Source organism: Somniosus microcephalus, chromosome 12 (assembly GCF_052327205.1).
Source record: "Somniosus microcephalus isolate GS21.2 chromosome 12, FLI_Smic_1.0, whole genome shotgun sequence".
NCBI lineage: Eukaryota > Metazoa > Chordata > Chondrichthyes > Squaliformes > Somniosidae > Somniosus > Somniosus microcephalus.
In genome coordinates, this window is record NC_140998.1 from 99,218,885 (window position 1) to 99,243,269 (window position 24,385).

General features: G+C 43.9%; 2 protein-coding genes across 2 annotated transcripts in view; both read right to left on the bottom strand.

Moving 5' to 3' along the window:
• LOC147109421 (ral GTPase-activating protein subunit alpha-1-like) overlaps window positions 1-18,902 on the bottom strand; it is a 20,616-nt gene extending 1,714 nt beyond the window's left edge. Inside the window, exons 1-5 of the mRNA XM_086003335.1 lie at window positions 18,709-18,902; window positions 16,948-17,073; window positions 8,373-8,431; window positions 2,029-2,137; window positions 1-1,927 (exon numbers count right to left, since the gene is read on the bottom strand). The exon at window positions 1-1,927 is cut by the window's left edge and continues 1,714 nt beyond it. Of these exons, the coding sequence (XP_085859461.1) occupies window positions 1,790-1,927; window positions 2,029-2,137; window positions 8,373-8,431; window positions 16,948-17,073; window positions 18,709-18,768 (492 nt within the window). The 5' untranslated portion in view covers window positions 18,769-18,902 and the 3' untranslated portion in view covers window positions 1-1,789. The remainder of the gene's footprint in view (window positions 1,928-2,028; window positions 2,138-8,372; window positions 8,432-16,947; window positions 17,074-18,708) is intronic.
• ralgapa1 (Ral GTPase activating protein catalytic subunit alpha 1) overlaps window positions 1-24,385 on the bottom strand; it is a 251,419-nt gene that overhangs the window by 27,019 nt on the left and 200,015 nt on the right. The gene's annotated exons all lie outside the window — the stretch shown is intronic.

Here is a 24,385-nt window from a genome sequence, read left to right on the forward strand (position 1 = left end):
TGTGTGAATTGTTAACAGTAGGGTAGCTGGGGATATTTCTAATCTCCACTAGTGTGTCAATCTTGCATGGCTGGTGGGTCCCCTTGTTAAATCTCAGGCTGCCAAAAGGAAAGTAAGGTTTTCTTAATGTGATCTGAACACCTGCCTCAGCCTTAATGATGCGGTTTCTTAGCAGCAGGTGGGATCTGGGCTGATGGACAGAGAAGCTCCCGGGGAATAAAAATAGTCTGCAGTCACAAAGAAACTACAACTAGTCTCTGGTGGAAACCAGAGACACTTTTGGCAGGAGAGGGAGAAATAAATCACTCTACTCCCCTCCATCTATTCTATGTGATGGATGTTATAGATTGACAGACACGCAAAGGCCCTCAACGTTTTCTAATAAGACACATTGTTAGTTTGGTAAACAGAGGGAAATGTGTGACACACAAACATTGAATAATCTATTAAAGATCATAGGACTACAGAAGAAAGACGAGAGCGAACTAGAACACTGGAAGGACATAAACAGAAAAATGAAAATAAGAGAAACAGGAAAAAGCAAGTTGTAAAAAAGGAAAAGGTAGAGCTGCAGAAATTATCTTCTGCATGTAATCCTATTTGTCAAACAAAAAGGTTTATTTGTAAACAGCAGATCTCATAAGGAGTCAATGGAGCAGCTGGGTAATGAAAGCACCATCAGTAGCCAAGAGCTAAGCAATATTTGCACTCGGTGGTGGGAGTTTAAGTGGCAGCCACCACTTAACTTTGACATAAAAAAAGAAAAATACGACAGAAGTCACGTGATGTGCATGTACAAATACAGGTATCACAAAAACGATCGAGGGGCATGCATGAGTGGAAATAAGAAAACAGAGAAGTCACAGATGCATGGAATATGAAAGCGATGATTAAGGAACACCCTGAGCTGGTCAAGGAAGTCCCATATAAAATATCCAAGCTTCAGGAACAGAGAAAAAGCAAATCCAAGACATCTTAAAAGAGGAGCAGGCCTCCCCAGTGAAAATTTTGGCAGGTATTTTTAAGATGGCATAAGTAATTATGTGGGTAAATTTAGTGATTTGTTGATCTATTATGTTAGCAATCTTATTTTTAACACTAATGTCCTATGAATGTGTGGCACACGCATAGTAGATGCAACATTTTTGATTAAATATTATGAACAGTAGGAAACTTGAGGGCCAATTTATACTACTGATCCATGTTGCCAAGTTAGCATCCAATTTATCATCTCCTTCAAACCAGCGTTTTCACTTTAAAAGTCTTGTGAAAAACAAATGCCTCCAGAAAGTCACAATACCTACTAATGTTCATTAAATTTGCTTAGCCCACCATTTTTAGCAGCTTTTACTGTATTTATTACAAGAAAACACTTATTAGCAACATCCAAGAACTCGGCATTCCTCCAACTCTGGCCTCTTACACATCTCCCACTCTCCTCATCCCACCATTGGCAGCCTTGCCTTCAGGAATCTCGGCCCGAAGGTCTGCATTACCTCCCTAAACCTCGCCACCTGATCACCTCTCTCTTGTCCTTTAAGACCCTCTTAAAACCTACCTCTTTGACGAAGCTTTTAGTTACAGTTTCTAATATCTCCTTTTTTGACTCGGTGTCAATTTTTGCCTGTTTACTCTCCTGTGAAGTACCGTGGGATATTTTTCTATGTTAAAGGTGCTATATAAATGCAAATTATCATCCCTGGTAAGCTAACCAGCCATTTACTCAATGCAAGCATGCACAGCCAATAAACCTAACTGGCTGAGAATACTTTTACAGGCTAATATCCAATCAATAGAATAAATAAATGCATCTTACCTCAAGAATTTTTTTTGGAGAATCTGGTGGATAATTTTGAAGCGTGTCCACATAATTGATCAATAAATGCAAAATATCACAGGCCACTTGCGCAACTGCTTTGTTTGGGAACTGCAAATACATTTTAACAAGTTTTATTTTGTTCTTTAAAATTTTGATATGGCTTTTTCAAAAGCTGAACTGTAACAAAAATCACTATAGAAAAATCTTACCTTTAAGGTTACACAGATTACATTTAGAGCATCTTTGATTTGAGGATGGTGAGTACCATGTACCAATTCTTCACAAAGCCAAATGCCAAGGCTGCAAAGTGCAACACATCTGCAAAAGAGATTGTAATTCACATCATGGGCCTGAATTTGCAGTTGGAGGCTTCTCGCGGGCGAATGCCTCCGAACCACAAGAAAAATACGAACTTACCTGATGGTCCAGGAGGCTCGTAGACTCGAGCACCTGGGCCTCTACGCATACACATGCGCAAAGGCCCATGTATCGCAGGGGTGCAGGCGGTTCACAAGTGCCCCTGGGATCACATGGGCCAGGCCAACCAATCAAAAAGGGGGATCCCCATTATGCTTATGGGGATTCCATTTAAGTACAGAATCCCCAAAAGCATGAATAGGAATCCCCCCAAAAAATTACACACCAGTTAAATAAAAATAAATTACATGTTCAAAATTAATTAAAATACAATTTAATTAAACATTTAAAACAAAAAATACATTTTTGAAAAATAAATTTAACCATTTTAAAGGGGCTAAAAACAACCTATAGCTAATTTTACAGTTTTGTTTTTAAATAATTAAAAAAAATATATATATATATTTAAACTCTTACGCTGATAAAAGAAGGACCTACGCCTGCTTTTACCAGGCGTAGGAGTTTCATGGGCTTTCGCTGGGCAGTAGTTGGGAAATAGTCCAACTTTCTGCCAGTGAATGTCCATTTCCCGGGAATGCAGTGGATCTGTCAAGATGAAACCTGACAGATCGCAAGTTCCGGGTTTTCGCGCATGGGGAAACCTGGAACTTGCGGGGCACTTATGGCCATGTACACACCACGTACATGGTCACAGGCCCCGGGAAATCCGGGCCATAGTAAAAATTAGATTTATAGACATGGTGTACTCAATCTTGAAGATATATATAAAAATATATTTATATATAAATATATAAATAAAACAAATTATATATAAATGAAATATATCTAAATAAAAATTATATAAAATATATCAAAGTTATGAAAATATCTGAAAGCCAATAATGTACCATTCAGAAAATAGTTATTTTAATCTTTATTGCATGTTCAGATCATTTCAAATCAAAAACAAAGTAAATTAACCATCCTGCTATATCTGCCAGAAACAGCATACTGTGGCGGAGCCACCAAGGGTCTCAGAACAATTAGTAATAATCCCTTTAACTAGTGTAGTGCAGCCGCGGACTGCACCTTTAAACTGCCTGTTAACTGTACTGTATTGTACTTTCCTGCACTCCACGTGATGACATCATGACGCCGATCACGTGACCGCCAGTGGCGCGAAGAACGCGTTGACATCATGACGTCAGCTTCCAGAATCTTCCAGGAGTCGTCGAGTGCCCAGCAAGCTGATTAGACCTGTGTACCGTTTCTCCTGTAGTTTCCCTGTTAACTTCGTTGTTCATTAAAACCTGTTGATTTGATTCATCGAGTCGAATACCTTTATTCAGATAAGAACCTCCGTTCCTACATTGGTGACCCCGATCTCGTCGGACAACATTCGTCGAGGATGAACACGAACGCCGTCGCCCTTAAACTGCCGCAGTTCTGGGAACAGCAGCCAGCAGCATGGTTTTTCCAGGCAGAAGCACAGTTCGCTCTCCAGGAGGTCACAGCGGATTCAACCTGTTATTATTATGTGGTTTCCGCTCTCGACAGTGCCACGGCCTCGCGGGTCGTCAGCCTCCTTGGCAGCCCACCGGAGGAGGGCAAGTACGAAGCGCTTAAAGCCCGTTTGCTACAGGTATTTGATCTTAATAAGTCGGAGCGTGCACGCAAGCTTATTTCCATGCCCGGCCTCGGGGACTCAAAACCGTCAGAACTGATGAGTCAAATGCGGAACCCCAATGTTTTTTATTCCGTGAGCTTTTCCTCTGCCAGCTACCCGATCCGGTTCAGGCAGCCTTGGTCAACACTGCCATCACAGACGGTGCTGAACTCGCTGCAGAGGCAGACAAGATATTTACTGTTACTCAGCAATGTTGTGCAGCCACGAGGCGCCTTTCCCCCTCGCGAGCGAAGCCCAGCCCTCCCCCAGCAGGATGGTGCGTGTACCACGCCCGTTTCGGCGCCAAAGCTCGATGCTGCCGGCCTCCTTGCAGTTTCCCTCAAGAAAAAAACCAAACTCCAACAAGCCCACGCCCTCCCGGACGGACGACAAAGTCTGAAAAGCACGGCAAGTTAGCTATGGCGGTGGGCTCAGCGGGCAAACTCATTTATGTTATGGATTCCGTTACGGGCCGACGATTCCTGTGCGACACTGGTTCACAGTGCAGCATCCTGCCAGCTTCAAAGCTGGACCTACTATCCGGCAGCCATGGGCCTTCCCTCGTGGCAATAAACGGCGCTGCCATGCGTATGTTCGGTAAACGGACGGTAAACTTAACCTTCGCCGGTCAGCATTTTGTCTGCGACTTTATTACAGCTAAGGTCTCACAGGCCATCCTGGGAGCTGATTTTTTTCCTGTACCAACAGTCTGCTGGTTGACGTCCAACACTGCCGGCTCATTAATGCGTCCACTTTCCACGCAGTGCCCTGCCACCGCAGCACTGCCGTGTCCTGGTCGGTGGCCTGTGCGGTTCCGTCGCAAGAGGGGTTTACGCGCCTGCTCGGCGAATTCCCGGAGCTCACCAGGCCTACTTTTTCGGCTGCAGTCACACGGCACGGGGTGGAGCACCATATCTCCACAACCGGAGCACCCATTTACGCTCGGGCGCGGCGATTAGAAGCTGGCAAGCTGGCAGCCGCAAAGGCTGAGTTCCAGACCATGGAACGCCTCGGGATCATCCGGCGCTCGGACAGCCCTTGGTCCTCCCCACTGCATATAGTACCCAAACCAGGCGGTGGATGGCGACCTTGCGGGGATTACAGACGCTTAAACGACGCCACGACACCGGAAAGGTATCCTATTCCCCACATCCAAGATTTTTCGGCACATCTGGCTGGCAACTCTATATTTTCTAAAGTGGATCTCGTTCGTGGATATCACCAAGTTCCAGTGCACCCTCCAGACGTCCCCAAAACAGCGGTCATCACTCCGTTCGGCCTTTTTGAGTTCCTCCGCATGCCGTTCGGTCTGAAAAACGCAGCTCAAGCATTCCAGCGGTTGATGGACTCTGTCTTACGGGATCTGCCCTTCATTTTTGTATATTTGGACGACATCCTAATAGCCAGCAAGGATACGCCAGCTCACATGGCCCATTTACGTACACTTTTCGCCCGGCTCAGCCAACATGGCCTTATTGTCAATCCGGCCAAATGCACGTTTGGAGTATCCAGTATTGATTTCCTGGGACACAGGATTACCCCAGAAGGCGCCGTCCCGCTAGCCACCAAGGTAGAGGCTGTTTCCGCATTCCCACGGCCTCACACAGTCAAACCCCTGCAAGAGTTCTTGGGGATGGTTACCATCGTTTCGTCCCCAAGGCGGCCCGGTTAATGCAACCTCTGTACGAAGCACTAAAAGGAAAGTCGGACAAGGATGCTCTCACTTGGACACCGCAAATGGACCAGGCGTTCCGCGATACCAAGGCGGCGTTGGCAGATGCAACTATGCTAGCACACCCACTCCCGGGCGCGACGGTTGCCCTCACTACGGATGCCTCCGACTACGCCATCGGAGCAGTTCAAGAGCAGTGGGTCGACGGGAGTTGGCAGCCGTTAGCCTTTTTCAGCCGCCAACTGCGCAAGAACGAGCGAAAGTATAGCACTTTTGACAGAGTTGCTAGCCCTGTTTTTGGCCATCCGGCATTTCCATTTCCTTCTAGAAGGCCGTCCGTTCACTGCATTCATGGACCACAAGCCGCTCATCTTCGCCATGGTCAAAATGGCAGAACCTTGGTCAGCTCGGCAGCAGCGCCACCTCACGTTTATATCCGAATTCACAACGGATTTGCGGCACGTGTCAGGCAAGGATAATCTCGTGGCGGATTGCCTTTCCCGGGTTCCAGTCCAGGCAGTCCACCTGGGCATCGATTTCGTCGGACTGGCAGAGGATCAACTGGCAGACCCAGAGGTACAAGCGTTTAGGACCACGCCTTCCAGTTGGCAGGTTGCAGACGTGCCGTTTCAGGCGGCAGGAACCACGCTCTTGTGTGACACATCCATGGGAGTGCCCCGGCTTATTGTGCCGGTCGAATGGCGCAAGAAAGTATTCCAGGCAATCCACGGGTTATCTCACCCGGGGATGCGGGCTTCTCAGCGGCTCATGTCCCGCAAATTTGTTTGGAAAGGCATGCATTTGGACATCCGGGACTGGACAAACAATTGCGTCGAATATCAAGCATCCAAAGTCCACCGTTAAGTCAAGGCTCCGGTGGCCAACTTCCCGGTGCCTGAGCGCCGTTTCGACCACGTTCACGTGGACTTAGTAGGTCCCCTTCCCGGGTCACGAGGATTCACACACCTCCTGACGGTGGTAGACCGGACCACCAGGTGGCCAGAGGCGATTCCCTTGGCCGCTACCACCGCAGCAGACGTCGCCAGGGCGTTTCTTTCGTCGTGGGTGGCTCGGTTCGGGGTGCCATCGGACATCTCCTCGGACCGCGGTCCGCAATTTACATCAGAGCTGTGGAACGCAGTGGCACAAGGCCTGGGTACCAAGCTGCACCGTACCACCGCGTACCATCCGCAGACGAATGGTCTGTGTGAAAGGTTCCATCGGTCTCTCAAAGCGTCCCTCCGTGCCAGCTTGAGCGGACCCAACTGGGTGGACAGGCTCCCATGGGTGATGCTCGGCCTCCGGACAGCCCCAAAGGAGGATCTTCAGTCTTCATCGGCTGAGCTGGTTTATGGTCAGACACTCAGAGTGCCAGGTGACTTTCTCCCTCCACACAACGAACCATGGTCTGCAGCTCAACAGCTCCTGCTACATCAGGAGGTGGCCAGGAATTTCCTGCCCATCCCAACCTCGCATCATGACCTGCAGAGGCCACATGTCCCGGCAGAACTCATGAGTTCGGACTATGTCTTCATTAGACAGGACGGTCACAGAGACCCGCTCAAGCCGCCGTATACCGGACCGTTTCGTGTCATCTCATCAGGGGAAAAGTTTTTCCACAGTCGAAGTCGGTGGAAAGTCCGATACCATCTCTATCGACCGGCTTAAACCAGCCCACCTAGATCGGAGTGAGCCTGTCGTGGCTGCCCAACCGCCTCGCCGTGGCCGACCGCCGTTGACCACCAGACCAGCCGTGCACCGGCCCACCGTCGAACAGCCCGATTCGGCCTCAGACGCACCTGCACCTCTGACTACCGTTTCTGCCTCGCCCGAGACGCAGTTTTTGCCGCAACCCGGCACTGGTTCGTCTACTAACGCTCCGTTTCCGCTGCCTGAGTTTCATCGCTGTTCGGCCAGGACCATTAAACCTCCTGCTCGGTTGACAATGTCCGTTAAAGTGGATTCTGGGGGGGCGCCTGTGGCGGAGCCACCAAGGGTCTCAGAACAATTAGTAATAATCCCTTTAACTACAGTGTAGTGCAGCCGCGGACTGCACCTTTAAACTGCCTGTTCACTGTACTGTATTGTACTTTCCTGCACTCCACGTGATGACGTCATGACGCCGATCACGTGACCGCCAGTGGCGCGAAGAACACGATGACGTGATGACGTCAGCTTCCAGAATCTTCCAGGAGTCGTCGAGTGCCCAGCAAGCTGATTAGACCCGTGTACCGTTTCTCCTGTAGTTTCCCTGTTAACTTCGTTGTTCATTAAAACCTGTTGATTTGATTCATCGAGTCGAATACCTTTATTCAGATAGGAACCTCCGTTCCTACAATACACTAATTATTATCTAATATATTAAAATCAAGTAACCAGAGAATGAGACACACTACTGCACTAATATTAAAGATAAAGATATTATGGGAGAAGCGCAGAACTGGATGACAGTGGTTGGTACACAGTCCTTTTACTTCTGGGATTTTGGTTTGACTCCAGCCAGACTAACCTGCTCTCCCTATTGGCCCAAAGGATCCTACATTAAAATAATTTAGGCCAAACTTAACCCAGTTCTTACTATGTACAGGCTCAAAACAAATATGGCAAATGGACTAAGAGGCCACAGAATTACTAGGAAATAGACATGCCACTGTGGTGCATTGGGTGCTCTACTGTGGTTGGGTTGAGTTCTGCAGCTGGCTGTGCTGTAATTGACCAGGGAGTGCTGGATGCTAACCCCGAATGTCTGAAATAAGAACGTGTTCTATTCCTCATCCCTCGCCTTGATCAGCACAAAAATAGGCATCATATTGATAGCAAGATTTACGTTACCAGTTATCATTATTGGAAATACTTACCTAGCTGGCCCAGAAGGTTCTTCCCTTGCTGACTTTAAAATGCTCTTAATTACAAGTTCCTATGAAAACAAATAGAGGGGGCCTCATCAAATATGCACAGAATTATTAGTAAGCATGTAAAATTTGAAGGCAACAAAATAATTGTACTTTTTGGAAAATATATACATATTTAAAAATGCACACTCAGTAGAACATTTTTGTATTGGTACACTCAGTTAAACAGCTCTCAGCTTTAGCTGTCTTTATTTTTCTGAAAATAATTCTAAGTAATGTCTTTTAAAACACAGTTAGTAATTTGAAAAAAACTTAGTATATTCAGATTTCAAACAAGCAGATAATCCCATTTTTTTATGTTAAAAAGAAAAACTAGAAATGTTACTATCAAATCAACTGCATTGAAGATGACTAAAGTTTGTTCAAAAGTGTAGCATATCAGAAGAAAAATGTTATGGTATTCTGCTTTCCTAAGATAGCATACTAATTACAATTCAGTAGATTCATGCTCCGTGTAGTATGCCAAACAATTCTACTTCCACATAGGAGTAACAGAGATTTTATTCAGAATACTAAATCAGGTATTTAAAAAAAATCTCACTGGATTATATTTGAGGTTTGGATGGAGAACACTGGCACTTCATAACACTGTGCCAAAGGGCAGTAGGATGCAATTTCGCATCTGCCCTTTCCCTACAGGTCAAGTTCTCAGTCTCTACTGTATTGTCAGAGGGAGTCTTCAAATGAAGGTTAGGAAAGGGGGAAAAAAACTATTAAGTATGGTGAGCACTTGCACACTCCCTGGTCTCGTGTCCAGCACAAGCACATTACATAGGCCCAGGAGTAGTTTGCTGTTCTCCCTGCTTGGCTGGAGAATGGGAAACCTAAAAGGGTCAAAAAATAAGTGTTTAAAAAAAAAGGACAAGTACAAGTTAAAATAAACCTGGATCCTAGTAAATAAACTAGTTACCACCATTTCTTATGGAATTCCAATAAGAGTAAAAGAAGTTATTTTTGTTGGTAAATGTGTTTTTCAGGAGGATCTGATAATTATTATTTTTTTTAAATAAATGTAATTTTTCAACATACATCATATCAAATACCACAATGACATTACACCAAGCCACTAATTGCTGGCAAAATGATCACCTCTTTTTTAACAGTAACAATTTTAAGCTAGTGCCACAGGTCACCAGCGTACATTTTAAACTTTGTACCAGATACAGTTATACTGCAGCTGGTGTGGAACAGGAGCAGTACAAGGCTTCCTCAGTACCGATGCCCTGCTAGTTTCTCAGAAAATATTGTGCTGTGCCGATACCAAACATAACAAGGAAGAGCTTGCAAACATCACTCAAGGACTTAAAAATTAAAATCACAAATGTTCATTAAACCTTCATATTCTTACAGTTCAGGTCAGGCCTGCAGAAACAGCAGGCTAGATATAAATTCAAATCTTCAGGGACTGTAAAAGGCTCCAGAACTGCAAAATGTCAGATTTTTGGTTTGCACACATTTTAGATGCATCACATATAGGAAACTCTATTATCCGGCACCGACGTGGTGCCAGTTTATCAAAAAGTCCGGATTACAGAGAGGTATAGTTAAAAGGTACGAGAGCTCCGTACACAGCAACAAATCCAGGCTTCCCTGTTGCTTAGCAACATGTGCAGGAACTCCGGCCACAGACCAAGCGTCCCTGTTGCTTAGCAACAAGTGCACAAACCCCAGTTACACAGCCACAGATCCAGGAACTGCCACTAATATGAAGTAAAACTTACCTGAACCTACTCCTGAATTTTGCCAGTTAACAGAGATTTCCGGTTATTTAGTTGCCGGTAAATCGAGAGTTTCCTGTACTAGGAAATGGTTTTTTTTAATTCCAAAGTGGATTTCCATTATTAGACTGAAACTTAATAATAAAGATTGCTACAATATTGTAAATGTAGAACTGGTTCTGGATCTCAGTCTCCCAGGCTAGTGGATACCACAACAATCTAACCTTGTGCACCTACTTTAGGCAGATGATACCCCATATAGAAAAAATCCATGTATATTCAAAAGGATGACATTGCTGGACCTCCTATAATTTCCCACTGGCAGTTCTGCATTACAAGACAACTTGCATTTATATAGTGCCTTTAATGCAGAAAAACATCTCAAGACGCTTCATAGAGATGCAATTTTAAAAATGGATGCCAAGTCAAAGGAGGAGATATTAGGAAAGGCGACCAAAAGCTTGATCAAAGAGGCAGGTTTTAAGGGTCTGAAAAGGAAGAGAGGGAAGTGGAGGAGTTTAGGTAGAGAATTCCAGAGTGTGGGGCCTCGGCGGCTGAAGGCCAATGGTGGAGCAAAGGGAGGGGGACGCACAAGAGGGGCAGAGTCAGAGAAAGAGTGTTTGGGGGGGGGGGGGGGGGGGGAGAAGGTTGTAGGATTGGAGGAAATTACAGAGATAGGGAGGGGAAACGCCATAATGAGATTTAAATACAATGGCTTAGATTTTGTTACCAAAATAATGGCGCGTTTAATGGTACTTGCTGTTATTAATGCGTAAATCGTCCAGCAACTTGTGGCGAGGAAGAGATACCCCGTGAAATGCAAATTGCCACAAGTAGCTGGACGATTTGTGTCTTAAGTCTTGCAAAAATGGCAGCTCGCCCTCCACCCACATGAAATTGCTGCATTTGCGCATTAATTGCCAATTAAACTCGCTGCAGAAAGTTAGGGCTGCTACTTAACAGTGTAAGTACTTTTTAATGAGGATCTTTATGTTCCTGCAATGCCACTTAACCTCTCCAGCCCAGAAAGGGAACAATTTAAACTGTTGAGTCTCGTTCTTACAGGTAGGAAATTGTTGCAAGATAAGTTTTAAATTTAAAAATTTCTTACTTTTCCTTTGTCTCTTTTTTCTCTCTTAATCCAATCTTTATTTCCCTATTTCTCTTTCTGTACCTGATTTGATTCTAATTCACCCTATTTCCTTCAACATTCCTCCATTACTTTCTCAATATTTAAATCTTATTGGTTAAGGAGATCGACTGTTGGTCTCCTGTCATTCATCAAGGTCCCAGGTGCTCAGTTAGAAGCTCGCGCTTTCAAAAACATGCAGGGCAAAAAATCTGAGTTGAAGGGCAAGGGAAAAAGTCTAACTAATGGGGCATGCCATGAGATACCCCACTCCAGCAAAATCTGGGCCACTGAAAATTTTAAATTTAAGGCAATGGAGGGCCAGGAATAAATGTAGATCATCAAGGGCAGAGATGAGCAGGACCTGGTGCGGGACAGGATACAGATGTAGTTTTGGATGAGCTGAAGTTTACGGAGGGTGGAGGATGGGAAGCTGCCTAAGACAGCATTCGTCAAGAGTACTTCAAAAGCAGACAACAAAACAAAGGACTCATACAACTAACTGGAGACACAGAATATACAAATTAGTGAAGAGGACAACTCTGGAAATAACTTGTACCAGCTTAGTAGATAGACCTTTTTGTTTAGGTTGTTGCAAATGTCCCATGATGCTTTCCAGAAGCATAATCAGACAAAAGTGGACAGAGAGCCAAAGGAAATATTAAGACATGTGACCAAGAGCTTGGTCAAATAGGGTTCTAGAGGAGGGTCTTAAAAGGAGAACAGGGAGGTGGAATCAGTGCAAAGTTGTTGCAATGAATTAAGAATGGGCTATATTCTTGTAGATAGAAACTATTATTGATGGTTGTGGATCTTCATGGAGGATGTTTACCAGTGGCGTCCCACAGGGATTGATTTGGGCCGCTGCTTTTTACTCTTCATAAATGACCTGGATATAGGTGTTGGGTGATTGGTCCGTAAGTTCGCGGATGATACAACAATAACTTACATTTATATAGCAGCTTTAACGTAGTACAATGTCCCATGGCGCTTCACAGGAGCGTTATCAGACAAAATTTGACACTGAGCCACTTGGAGATATTAGGACAGATGGCCAAAATCTTGGTCAAAGAGGTAGGTACGAAAATTTGAGTGTGTTAGGATTGTGGAGGAGAACAAACAAAAATCTGGCAAATGGTATTTAATCTAGATAAGTAGTGTTATGCATTTGGGCAGGAGCAACACCAAGTAGATTTACACTTGACATGGAATAGAACTGGAATCCATTGAAAGAGAAAAGGATCTTGGTGTTATAGTTCATAATTCACTAAAACTTGATGACCAATGCTGAGAAGCCGTAGCCAGAGTAAATAGGGTATTGAATTGTATTAATAGGACTATTCAATATAAAATGAAGTACAGGTACACCATTTTATCCTTGTACGAGACCTTGGTTAGACCACATTGAGAATACTGCATCCAGTTTTGGTCTCCTCACATAGTGGGTGATAGAGGGGCTATGGAAAACGTTCAGGAGGAGGGCCACCTGAATGATACCCTGCATAAAAACCTCATATTACTCAGAGGCTTAAAAAGTCTAGTAACTTTAGAAATGCATAGATTTGGAGGTGATTTGATAGAGGTATATAAAATAGTTAAAGGACTAGATTATTTCAATTTTATATACCGGAGAAGACAAGAGGTCATGCGTATAAGTTATGCAAGGGTTGGGCTACGTTACATATTAGGCGGTTCTTCTTTTCGCAGAGGACAGTAGACTGTTTAAACAAGTCGCTAGCTCGCACAGTGAGTGCGGACTCTCTGCTAACCCGAGAGAGTTGGACAAGTTCTGAGCTGGGGCAGTTTGTTTCCCTAATTGACTGGGTTTTTTTTAATTTTTTGCCCCTCCCTGGAGATGACATGGCTGCTGGTGGGTACAGGGTTTCTAATCATGATGCTTAGCCCATCACAATTGTGTGGGATAAAAACAGAAAATGCTGGAAATACTCAGCAGGTCAGGCAGCATCTGTGGAGAGAGAAACAGAGTTAAGGTTTCAGGCCGATGACCCTTCATCATCGACCTGAAACATTAACTGTTTCTCTCTCCACAGATGCTGCCTGACCTGCTGAGCATTTCCAGCATTTTCTGTTTTTATTTCAAATTTCCAGCATCAGCAGTATTTGGTTTTTGTACAATTGTGTGGGTGCAGGCTTCATGAACCAGATGGTCCTTTCCTGCCCGTCATTTATGTATGTTCATACGGGGTTAGGGAGGGAATTTGAGAGCTTAGGGTCTAGATGGGTGAAGGTATGGCTGCCATTGTCCAGACCAAGGGAGGAGGGATGAACAAGAGGACAGAGTTGTAGTGCTGCAGGAGTTTACAGCGATGGGGAGGGGCGAGATAAACATGAGAATGTGAATTTTAAATTTGAAGTCTTGGGGGACTGCAACCAATGTCGGTCAGCGAGGGCAGCGTTGGTGATTGAGCAGGACTCGGTGTGGAACAGGATATGAGAAGCAAAGTTTTGGAGGAGCTGAAATTTAGAGGGTGAAGGATGGGAGGTCAACCAGGAGAGCAATGGAAGAGTTGGGCCTGGAGGTAACAAAGGCATGGATGAGGGTTTCATCAGCAGATGTGCTGAAACAGGGGTGGAGGCAGGCGATCTTAGAGGTGTATGTGGAATCAGAAGCTCTGCTTGGGGACAAACAGGACGCCAAGGGTGTGAAAAATCTGGTTCACCCTGAAACAGACAGTGGCCAGGGAGAGCAACGGATCTGGTGGCGAGTACACAAACTTTTTTGTGATGGCTGACCGCTTCGGTTTTCCAACATTTAATTGGAGGAATTTGCGGCTCATCTAAGACAGGATGTCTGACAATACAGAGGCAGTGCAGGAGTCGAGACAGGTGGTGGAGAGATAGAGCTGGTTGTCATCATGTGGAAGCTGACCTCATGTCTTCAGATGATGTTGCCAAGGGGCAGCATGTAGATGAGGAAGAGAACAGGGTCCAAGGATAGATGTTTGAGGGGCTCCAGAGGGGTGGGATAAGAAGCCATTGCTGGAGATGATCAGATAGGCAAGAGTGGAAGCAAGTAAGGGAAGTCCCACTCAGCTGAACAATGGAGAGATATTGGCGGAGGATGGTGTGGTTAACTGTGTCAAAGGCTGAGGAAGGATAGTGCATGACGGGCACAGTCAGAGAATGCCATTTGTGACTTTTGATTGGGCCCATTTCAGTGCTGTAGCAGCGGTGAAAACCTGATTGGAGATTCAAACATTGAGTTGCAGGAAAGACAAGCATTGATTTGGGAGGCGACAATATATTCAAGGGCTTCAGAGAGGAAGGGGAGATTGGGCACTAGCTTTCACAGTTAGAAGATTCAAGGGCAGTTTTTTTTGGGGGGGGGGGGGGGGGGGGAAGCGGGGTGATGATGGTGGCCTTGAAAGGGAAGGGGACAGTAACCAAGGAGAGGGAACCATTTATAAATGTCAGCTAGCACGAGAGCCAGGAAGGGAAGTTGGATGGTCAATAGCTTCATTGGAATGGAGTCAAGGTACCAGAAGATGACTCTCATGGACAAGATGAGTTTGAAGAGAACTTGAGGGGATAGGAGAGAAACTAGAGAAAGGTGCATTTTGAGGACTAGGATGGAGGAGCTTTGAGAGATGTTTGGTTTAGTGGGAAAGCAGCAGAGGCAGCTGACTGGATGGTCTCAATCTTAGTTACAAAGAAGTCCATGAGCTCCTTGCACCTATTGGAGGCGAAGGTGGAGGGGAGGCGAAGGTGGAGGGGTGACTATTTAAGAAGATAGTTTGTAGTTGAACAAAAATGCTGGGGGTTATTTTTGCTCTCCAAGGTGGTCCTGGAGTAGTGACCAGTTTTTGCAGAGGGGAACAAGGCCCAATAATACTTGGTAAGCTCCAGCCAGATCTGCTGATGGATGGCTAAAATAGTTGTGCCCGATATACTCATGCCTGTGTTCCTTGGACCTGAGGGAGTGAAGACAGGGCACATACTGGGAAAAAAAGAGACTTGCATTTATATAGCACCTTTCACAACCTTGGGATGTCACAAAGTGCTTTACAGCCAATTAAATACTTTTGAAGTGTAGTCACTGTTGTAATGTAGGAAACGCAGCAGCCAATTTGCACACAGCAAGCTCCCACAAACAGCAATGTGATAATGACCAGATAATCTGCTTTTGTGACGTTGATTGAAGGACGAATATTGTTTAGAACACCGGGGATAACTCCCCTGCTCTTCTTCCAAATAGTACCATGGGGTCTTTTAAGTCATCCAAAAGACAGCACCTCCGACAGTGTAGCATTCCCTCAGCACTGCACTGGAGTGTCAGCCTAGATTTTTGTGTTCAAGCCTCTGGAGTAGAACTTAAACCCACAACCTTCTGATTCAGAGGCGAGGGTGCTACCAACTGAGCCATGGCTGACACTTGGAGGGTGCAGTTCTCCCCTCTCCTTTCTTCATTCTCTTTTTCAGAGAAGGTGGGATAAACCTCTTGAAAGAAAGCAATCATTGGCTTTGCATAAGCATTTGTGCCAGGACTAAATAGACCAGTGTTTGAAAGATACTGTAACTACAATATGGAGAAATTAAACAAATTCAGCCATTTGCTTGGAATAACTAGTGATAGTTGGTACTACGTACATACTTTTAAAATTTCCTTTGATAATTTGCTCTTGCAATTGAGAGAGACCAACTGATACAAGGATCCATTAACTGGTGCTTTCCATCATGCTTGTATTATTTGCTGTAACTGAGACCAGATCCACAGGATGCCAAAACAAAACTGTTGATGGGGGTGGCAACAACACTGCAGCATTGCTCGTTAAAGACCTATACTACTTAATCACATGCTTGGTACTAGTACCAGTTAATTTGTGGACAACAGCAAAACTTGGAAGGAGAATATGTTTGCAAAGATACTTTGGGCTCAAAAGACTACTGTCGTCATCTGTGTATCTCCTTAACCAATCAGATTGAAGAATCGTTTGAGGCATGCAGAGTCTGAACCAGGAAGTTAGAATAGTTAATTCAATGCTAAATCATGTACAGAAAGCAAAATAAACAGGGGGTAAAGAAAGATGGGATTAAGAGAGAAAGATAAAAGAGACAATTAAAGTTTTTTTAAATTACATTAAAAAATTTTTTTTCAAATCTCCAACAATTAAAATCTTAAGGAATGAGACTTCACACTTGTAAAAAGTTAATTTTCAGTGCCAGAGAGGTTATCTGGCATCAATTAAAATTTATCACGCCATTAATAATTTACTTACACTGGAATGGACAAGCCACAACTTTTTCTGGCAAGTTTAGTGGGTATCGATCACACAAATACCGTAACTTCACGCCCTTCGATGTGTTTCAACTCCAAAGCTCTCGGGGAGATTCTGGAGGAGCAGGGCAACTCGGACTGCAACTTCCTGATTTCCACGTTTAACTGCGCATGTGCGGTCACCGGAAGTTGCTGTCCGATTTACACTTTAATAATGGTGAGCGCCGATAGCCTCACTGTTATTTGTACTGCAAAATCTGGGTCATTCATTTTGATTTGGTCAAGCATGGAACAAAGGAACATATAGGATATACCCAGGCAAATAATGGAATTGAGAAAAAAACATTGTACTACCTCAGTGGGTGTTTTGGGAGGAAAAAGAACAATGATTTGGTGACAATCAAACACATTTACCAACATTTGCACCAGAAACCTTACCTTAACATCATCACATTTTGTTGACAAAATGTCAGCAAGAGAAGGCTGTAATGTAGGGAGGTCATCATATAAATTTGGGAAACAGACTAAAGAGCCCAGTAGAATCTGAGCTTCTACTCTTGGAGCCTGAAATGAAACAAGGGGAAATTTAGAAGTTCCAGGCAAACCATTGTCTTGTTAAGACAGGGCAAACCTGCTGAAATCGATCAATATTTAATTAAATTTTACCATTGGTCTAGATTTTCCAATTGTAATACCGACACTAATTTATCAAAATGAATGGGTTACCATTTAACCTTTAATTGGAAAACCTAGGCCATTACATCTCTGCAAATCTACAGTTTTTAAAAATTGGTTTAATGACCAATGAGGTTTAAAGCTAAAGAAGAAATAGTTTGGTGGAGCATTACTTTGGTAAATTCATGGTGGCAGAAAGGGTCATTGTCTTTTCCATACTTTTTATTTAATACTTAGCTGTAGAATCAAAACAATGCTTACAAGTAAATTAGATTTTTGTTTGTTTCTTGATTTTTTTTCTCTTCCCACCCCATCTCTACTGACAGCAGTGACTCATGCTGGCATATCACCCAAGTTGCCATTTTTCATGATTTCCGAGGCAGCAAGGGTTATCAGACTATTTGATCAATCATGGAGGAGCTTCACAGCCAAACTCGATCCAGTCATCAAAATTCATTTTTATATTATAATACACACAATATATCACACACACATATATTTAAAAAAAATCACACAACAAAAATACACAAAGAGCAGGAGTCACTGGATAACAATCAACAAGGACCCTAGCTAATCATCCTTTGCCTAGTACATGAATACCAAGGCCAATTGTAGTATCTTCAGCAGTAACCTTGCTGAAATGAGCTAACTTAGTGCAGATCAGAGATCAAATCAGAGATGTTCCTGGACTGTACAGCTAAGTACTACATCAGACTACATTTACCCACTGAACCATCAGGGATCAACTGTAAAAAATATCTACATAATTCAGTATAATCTAAAAAAAAGTCAAAGAAAATACATCTTATATTCAAGGAAAATCTAGAAACTAGGTATTAAGGGATATGGGGGGTGGGTATATGGAGTTAGGTCGCAGATCAGCCATAATCTCATTGAATGGTGGAATAGGCTCGAGGGGCTGAATGGTCTACTCTTGTTCTTTTGTTCCAACTGTACAAGTAAACAACATTTATTGATCTGTAGGTGAAGTACATTGACTGCTCCTTACAGAAGTGTCTTGGAAAGAAATCCAGATGAGGCCATGAAATAATTGGCCAAGATTAGTGATAAATCCAGAATGACTTTTTCTTTGAGCGTAAAAAGAACACTTGGAATACATCTGAATGTTTCCACTTTCAAAGGGAACACTTTATTGTTAGGATGCTTAAAAAGTTTGACTGAAATCTAGAGAAATACAAGTCATTGAGGAGCTACATCAATGTTCAATAAGGCCAGATGACAAACCCACATATAACCATTTAATTCCCTTCCGAATCTTTATCAAAGAATTTTAAAATGTAATAGATCTACATTTATCTAAATGCAGAAAATCTTTATTAATATTTTGTTGCTGAATGTGACAATTTTTTCTTCTTTAGATAGATCTATAAAAATTCACATAGTAATGTCTATTTCATTTCCAATATAAACCAATTAACACAGTCAAACCAGCATTTCAAAAGTCCATCTTTCAACCTTGTTTCATAGCCACTAATAAAGATAGTAATATGCTTGTTGACCTACATTGAGTGAAGAGGAGAATGTCACTTTGCTAGCAGCAACTATAAAGTCCCAAATTAGCATGGTAGCACCAGGCAACCCAATAGAAAAGAACCTCGGTGAACAGTGCTTGATGATGGTATTCACTATATCCTACAAAAGTTTTTGAAAAAAGTATTAAAGTAGAAGACAACTAAAGTGGACACAATCAATTTCCCCAATATGATATAAATCAAATACAACAATGCAAGTCACCAAAATATAAAACTGTACATTTGCGTTTCACCTGATACAAACCAAAAAAGCGAGCTTTAAGAATTTCTCATTTCGATTGTTACTTATTGATAATTAATCAAGATTTGAAGACAATATAAGATTTCTCGAAACAAAAATGTAGTATTAGTTCTTCATTATGACATTGACTAGTAGAACTCCTGTGCCTTGTCACAGATATTCTTGGACTTGGAGTGCAACTTCTGATGTTTATTGCAGTGCCCACATCAAATTCTCAGAGCGGCTGAGCGGACCTGTGAGGAGTGGGAGTGCCGGCGGCGACAGTACAAAAAGCGAGCTCCAGGACCAGGTAGGCCTCAGAGCGGACCTGTGAGGAGCGGGAGCAGCGGCAGTACAAAAAGCGAGCCCCAGGACCAGGTAGGCCTCAGAGCGGCTGAGCGGACCTGTGAGGAGCGGGAGCGGCGAGGACCAGGTAGGCTTACCAATCCGAGAGTGAAGTAAAAAGTAATCGAAGTGTGACATCACCAGAAAGCAGGTAAGTGATTGGTTGGTGAGTATTTCTCTCTTTTTTAAACTTTAACTCTGTGGTTTATAGTTTCTAATAAGTTCTCTGTGGTGTAGCGGGGACTGTTTATAAACCAGGGCCCTTAAATATATCATTTAACTGTAGTGTAATTAGTGGGATTGATTTGATTTAATTTAATTTTAATTAAATAAAGGGTAAGTCATGGCAGGAGAGCTCGGCCCCGTGGCATGCTCCTCCTGCGCTATGTGGGAACTCAGGGACACTTCCTGTGTCCCTGGCAACCATGTGTGCAGGAAGTGTATCCAGCTGCAGCTACTGGCAGACCGCATTGCGGCGCTGGAGCTGCGATTGGATACATACTGGACCATTCACGATGCTGAAGACGTCGTGGATATCACGTTTAAGCAGTTGGTCACACAGGCAGAAAGGGAATGGGTGACCAACAGGCAGAGTAGTAGGCGCAGGCAGGTAGTGCAGGAGTCCCCTGTGGCCATCCCCCTCTCAAACAGATATACCGCTTTGGATACTGATGGGGGGGGGGGGGGATGGCTTACCAGGGGAAGGCAGCAGCAGCCAACTTCCTGGCACCAGGGGTGGTTCTGCTGCACAGGAGGGGAGGAAAAAGAGTGAGAGAGCTATAGTGATAGGGGATTCTATTGTAAGGGGAATAGATAGGCATTTCTGCGGCCGCAAACGAGACTCCAGGATGGTGTGTTGCCTCCCTGGTGCAAGGGTCAAGGATGTCTCAGAGCGGCTGCAGAACATTTTGGAAGAGGAGGGTGAACAGACAGTTGTCGTGCTGCATATAGGTACCAAAGATATAGGTAAAAACTGGGATGAGGTCCTAAAAGCTGAATATGGGGAGTTAGGAGGCAAATTAAAAAATAGGACCTCAAAAAGGTAGTAATCTCAGGATTGCTACCAGTGCCACGTGCTAGTCAGAGTAGAAATAGAAGGATATTTTAGATGAATACGTGGCTAGAGGAATGGTGCAAGGGGGAGGGATTCAAATTCCTGGGACATTGGAACCAGTTCTGGGGGAGGTGGGACCAGTACAAAATGGACGGTTTGCACCTGGGCAGGGCCGGGACTGATGTCCTAGGGGGGAGTGTTTGCTATTGCTCTGGGGGAGGGTTTAAACTAAAATGGCAGGGGGTTGGGAACCTGAGCGGGGAGACAGAGGAAAGGGAAACAAGGATAAAAGCAAAAGACAGGAAGGAGAAAAACAAAAGTGGCAGACAGAGAAATCAAGGGTTTAAATCAAACATGGCCACAGTAAATAATAATTCTAAAAGATCTAAGAGTGTTAAAAAAACAAGCCTGAAGGCTTTGTGTCTTAATGCGAGGAGCATTCCTAATAAGGTGGATGAATTAGCTGCGCAAATAGAGGTAAACGAATATGATATGATTGGGATTACGGAAACAAGGCTGGGAACTCAACATCCAGGGGTATTCAATATTCAGGAAAGATAGGCAAAAAGGAAAAGGAGGTGGGGTAGCTGTTGTATACGTGTGTTAATGGAGACACGGAATGCAGGAGTTGGTTTAACAGGTGTTTACTGAACAAAGTCTGGAGGTGAACTAAAAGACACAAGACACTATACAGGCTTATATAGCCCGAGTGGTCACTACCGGTATTACAGTACACAGGGGCTCTTAAAAGGTATACACTACAGTAGCATTGCTGGTTAAAGAGGGGATTAACACAATTGTAAGGAAGGATATTAGCTCTGATGATGTGGAATCTGTATGGGTAGAACGGAGAAATACCAAGGGTCAGAAAACGTTAGTGGGAGTGGTATATAGACTTCCAAACAGTAATGCGGAGGTCGGGGATGGCATTAAAAGCGAAATTAGAGACACGTGCAATAAGGGCACAGCAGTTATCATGGGTGACTTTAATCTACATATAGATTGGGCTAACCAAATTAGTAACAATACTGTGGAGGAGGAATTCCTGGAGTGTATACGGGATGGTTTCCTGGACCAATATGTCAAGGAACCAACTACAGATCAGGCCATCTTAGACTGGGTATTATGTAATGAGAAAGGATTAATTAGCAATCTTGTTGTGCGAGGCCCCTTGGGTCGGAGCGATCATAATACAGGAAACTCTTTTAACCGGCACCTAAAAAAATATCTAACCGGAAATCTCTGTTAACTGGCAAAATTCAGGAGTAGGTTCAGGTAAGTTTTACTTCATGCATATTAGTGGAAGTTCCTGGATCTGTGGCTGTGTAACTGGGGCTTGTGCACTTGTTGCTAAACAACAGGGATGCTTGGTCTGTGGCCGGAGTTCTTGCACATGTTGCTAAGCAACAGGGAAGCCTGGATTTGTTGCTGTATACGGAGCTCTCGTACCTCTTAAACTATACCTCTCTGTAATCCAGACTTTTTGATAAACCAGCACCACGCCGGTCCCGTTGGTGCCGGATAATAAAGAGTTTCCTGTATGATAGAATTCTTCATTTAGATGGAGAGTGAAGTAGTTGACTCAGAGACTAGGGTCCTGAATTTAAATAAAGGAAACTACAATGGTATGAGGCGCGAGTTGGGTAGGATTGATTGGGGAATGGCACTCAAAGGGTTGACGGTGGATAGGCAATGGCAAACATTCAAAGATCGCATGGATGAACTACAGAATTTGTTCATCCCAGTTTGGCATAAAAATAAAACAAAAAAGGTGACTCAACCGTGGCTAACAAGGGAAATTAGAGATAGCATAAGATCCAAGGAGAGGACATATAAATTGGCCAGAAAAAGCAGTAAACCTGAGGATTGGGAGCAGTTTAGGATTCAACAAAGGAGGACAAAGGGATTAATTAAGAGGGGGAAAATAGAGTATGAGGGTAAGCTTGCAGGGAACATAAAAACTGACTGTAAAAGCTTTTATAGATATGTGAAGAGAAAAAGATTGGTGAAGTCAAGCGTAGGTCCCTTGCAGTCAGAATCAGGGGAATTTATAATGGGGAACAAAGAAATGGCAGACCAATTAAATACATACTTTGGTTCTGTCTTCACAAAGGAGGACACAAATAACCTCCCAGAAATGTCGGGGAACATAGGGTCTGATGAAAGGGAGGAACTGATAGAAATCAGTATTTGTAGGGAAATGGTGTTAGAGAAATTGATGGGATTGAAGGCCGATAAATCCCCAGGGCCTGATAATCTACATCCTAGGGTACTTAAGGAAGTGGCCCTAGAAATATTGGCTGCATTGCTGGTCATCTTCCAAAATTTGATAGACTCTGGAATTGGATTGGCGGGTAGCTAATGTTACCCCACTGTTCAAAAAAGGTGGTAGAGAGAAAACGGGGAATTACAGACCGGTAAGCCCGACATCGGTAGTGGGGAAAATGCTAGAGTCCATTATAAAAGATGTAATAGCAGAGCACTTGGAAAACAGTGACAGCATCGGACAAAGTCAACATGGATTTACAAAAGGTAAATCGTGCTTGACTAATCTACTGGAATTTTTTGAGGATGTAACTAGTAAAATAGATAAGGGAGAACCAGTGGATGTGGTGTACTTGGACTTTCAAAAGGCTTTCGATAAGGTCCCGCATAAGAGATTAGCGTGTAAAGTTAAGGGATTGGGGGCAAGGTATTGACTTGGATAGAGAACTGGTTGGCAGACAGAAAGCAAAGATTTGGAATAAACGGTTCTCTTTCCGAGTGGCAGGCAGCGACTAGTGGGGTACCGCAGGGATCGGTCCTTGGACCCCAGCTATTCACAATATATATTAATGATCTGGACGAGGGAACTAGATGTAATATCTCCAAGTTTGCAGACGACACAAAGCTGGGTGGGCGTGTGTGCTGTGAGGAGGATGCCGAGAAACTCCAGGATGATTTGGACAGGTTGGGTGATTGGGCAGAAGCATGGCAGATGCAATATAACGTGGATAAATGTGAGGTTATCCGCTTTGGTGTCAAAAATAAGGCGGCAGATTATCTGAATGGCAATAGATTGGGAGAAGGGGAAGTGCAACGAGACCTGGGCGTCCTTGTGCACCAGTCGCTGAAGGCAAGCATGCAGGTGCAGCAGGCAGTTAAGAAGGCAAATGGTATGTTGGCCTTCGTAGCGAGAGGGTTTGAGTACAGGAACCAGGATGTCTTGCTGCAGTTGTACAGGGCCTTGGTGAGACCACATTTTGAGTATTGTGTGCAGTTTTGGTTGCCTTATCTGAGGAAGGATGTTCTTGCTATGGAAGGAGTGCAGCGAAGATTCACCAGGCTGATACCTGGGATGGCAGGAATTACGTATAAGGAGAGATTGGGTCGATTGGGCTTGTACTTGCTGGAGTTTAGAAGAATGAGAGAGGATCTCATTGAAACTTATAAAATTATAACAGGACTAGACAGACTAGATGCAGGAAGGATGTTCCCGATGGTCGGGGAGACCAGAACCAGGGGTCACAGTCTAAGGATAAGGGGTAAGCCATTTAGGACAGAGATGAGGAGGAATTTCTTCACCCAGAGAGTGGTGAACCTGTGGAATTCTCTACCATAGAAGGCAGTAGAGGCCAATTCATTAAATATATTCAAGAAGGAGTTGGATATATTTCTTAAGGCTAAAGGGATCAAGGGGTATGGGGAGAAAGCAGGGACAGGATGATCAGCCATGATCACATTGAATAGCGGAGCAGGCTCGAGGGGCCGAATGGCCTACTCCTGCTCCTATCTTCTATGTTTCTAAACCAACTGCAGAAATGATTTGCTAATTGTTGTAACACAGCAAATGTACTGAAGCAATACATCACATGAGTTACACACATTACCAGCAGTGAAAGAGAAAGAGAGACTTCACAATGAGTTATGTTGTACATTTGTTTTTGCCTCATCACTCCCAGCAAATTTGCAGTATTTTCTTAAGATTTAAGCAATTTCATTTATTTGTTTTTCTTCCCTTCTCATTCCTCTCGCCCCCTCCCCCCAGTC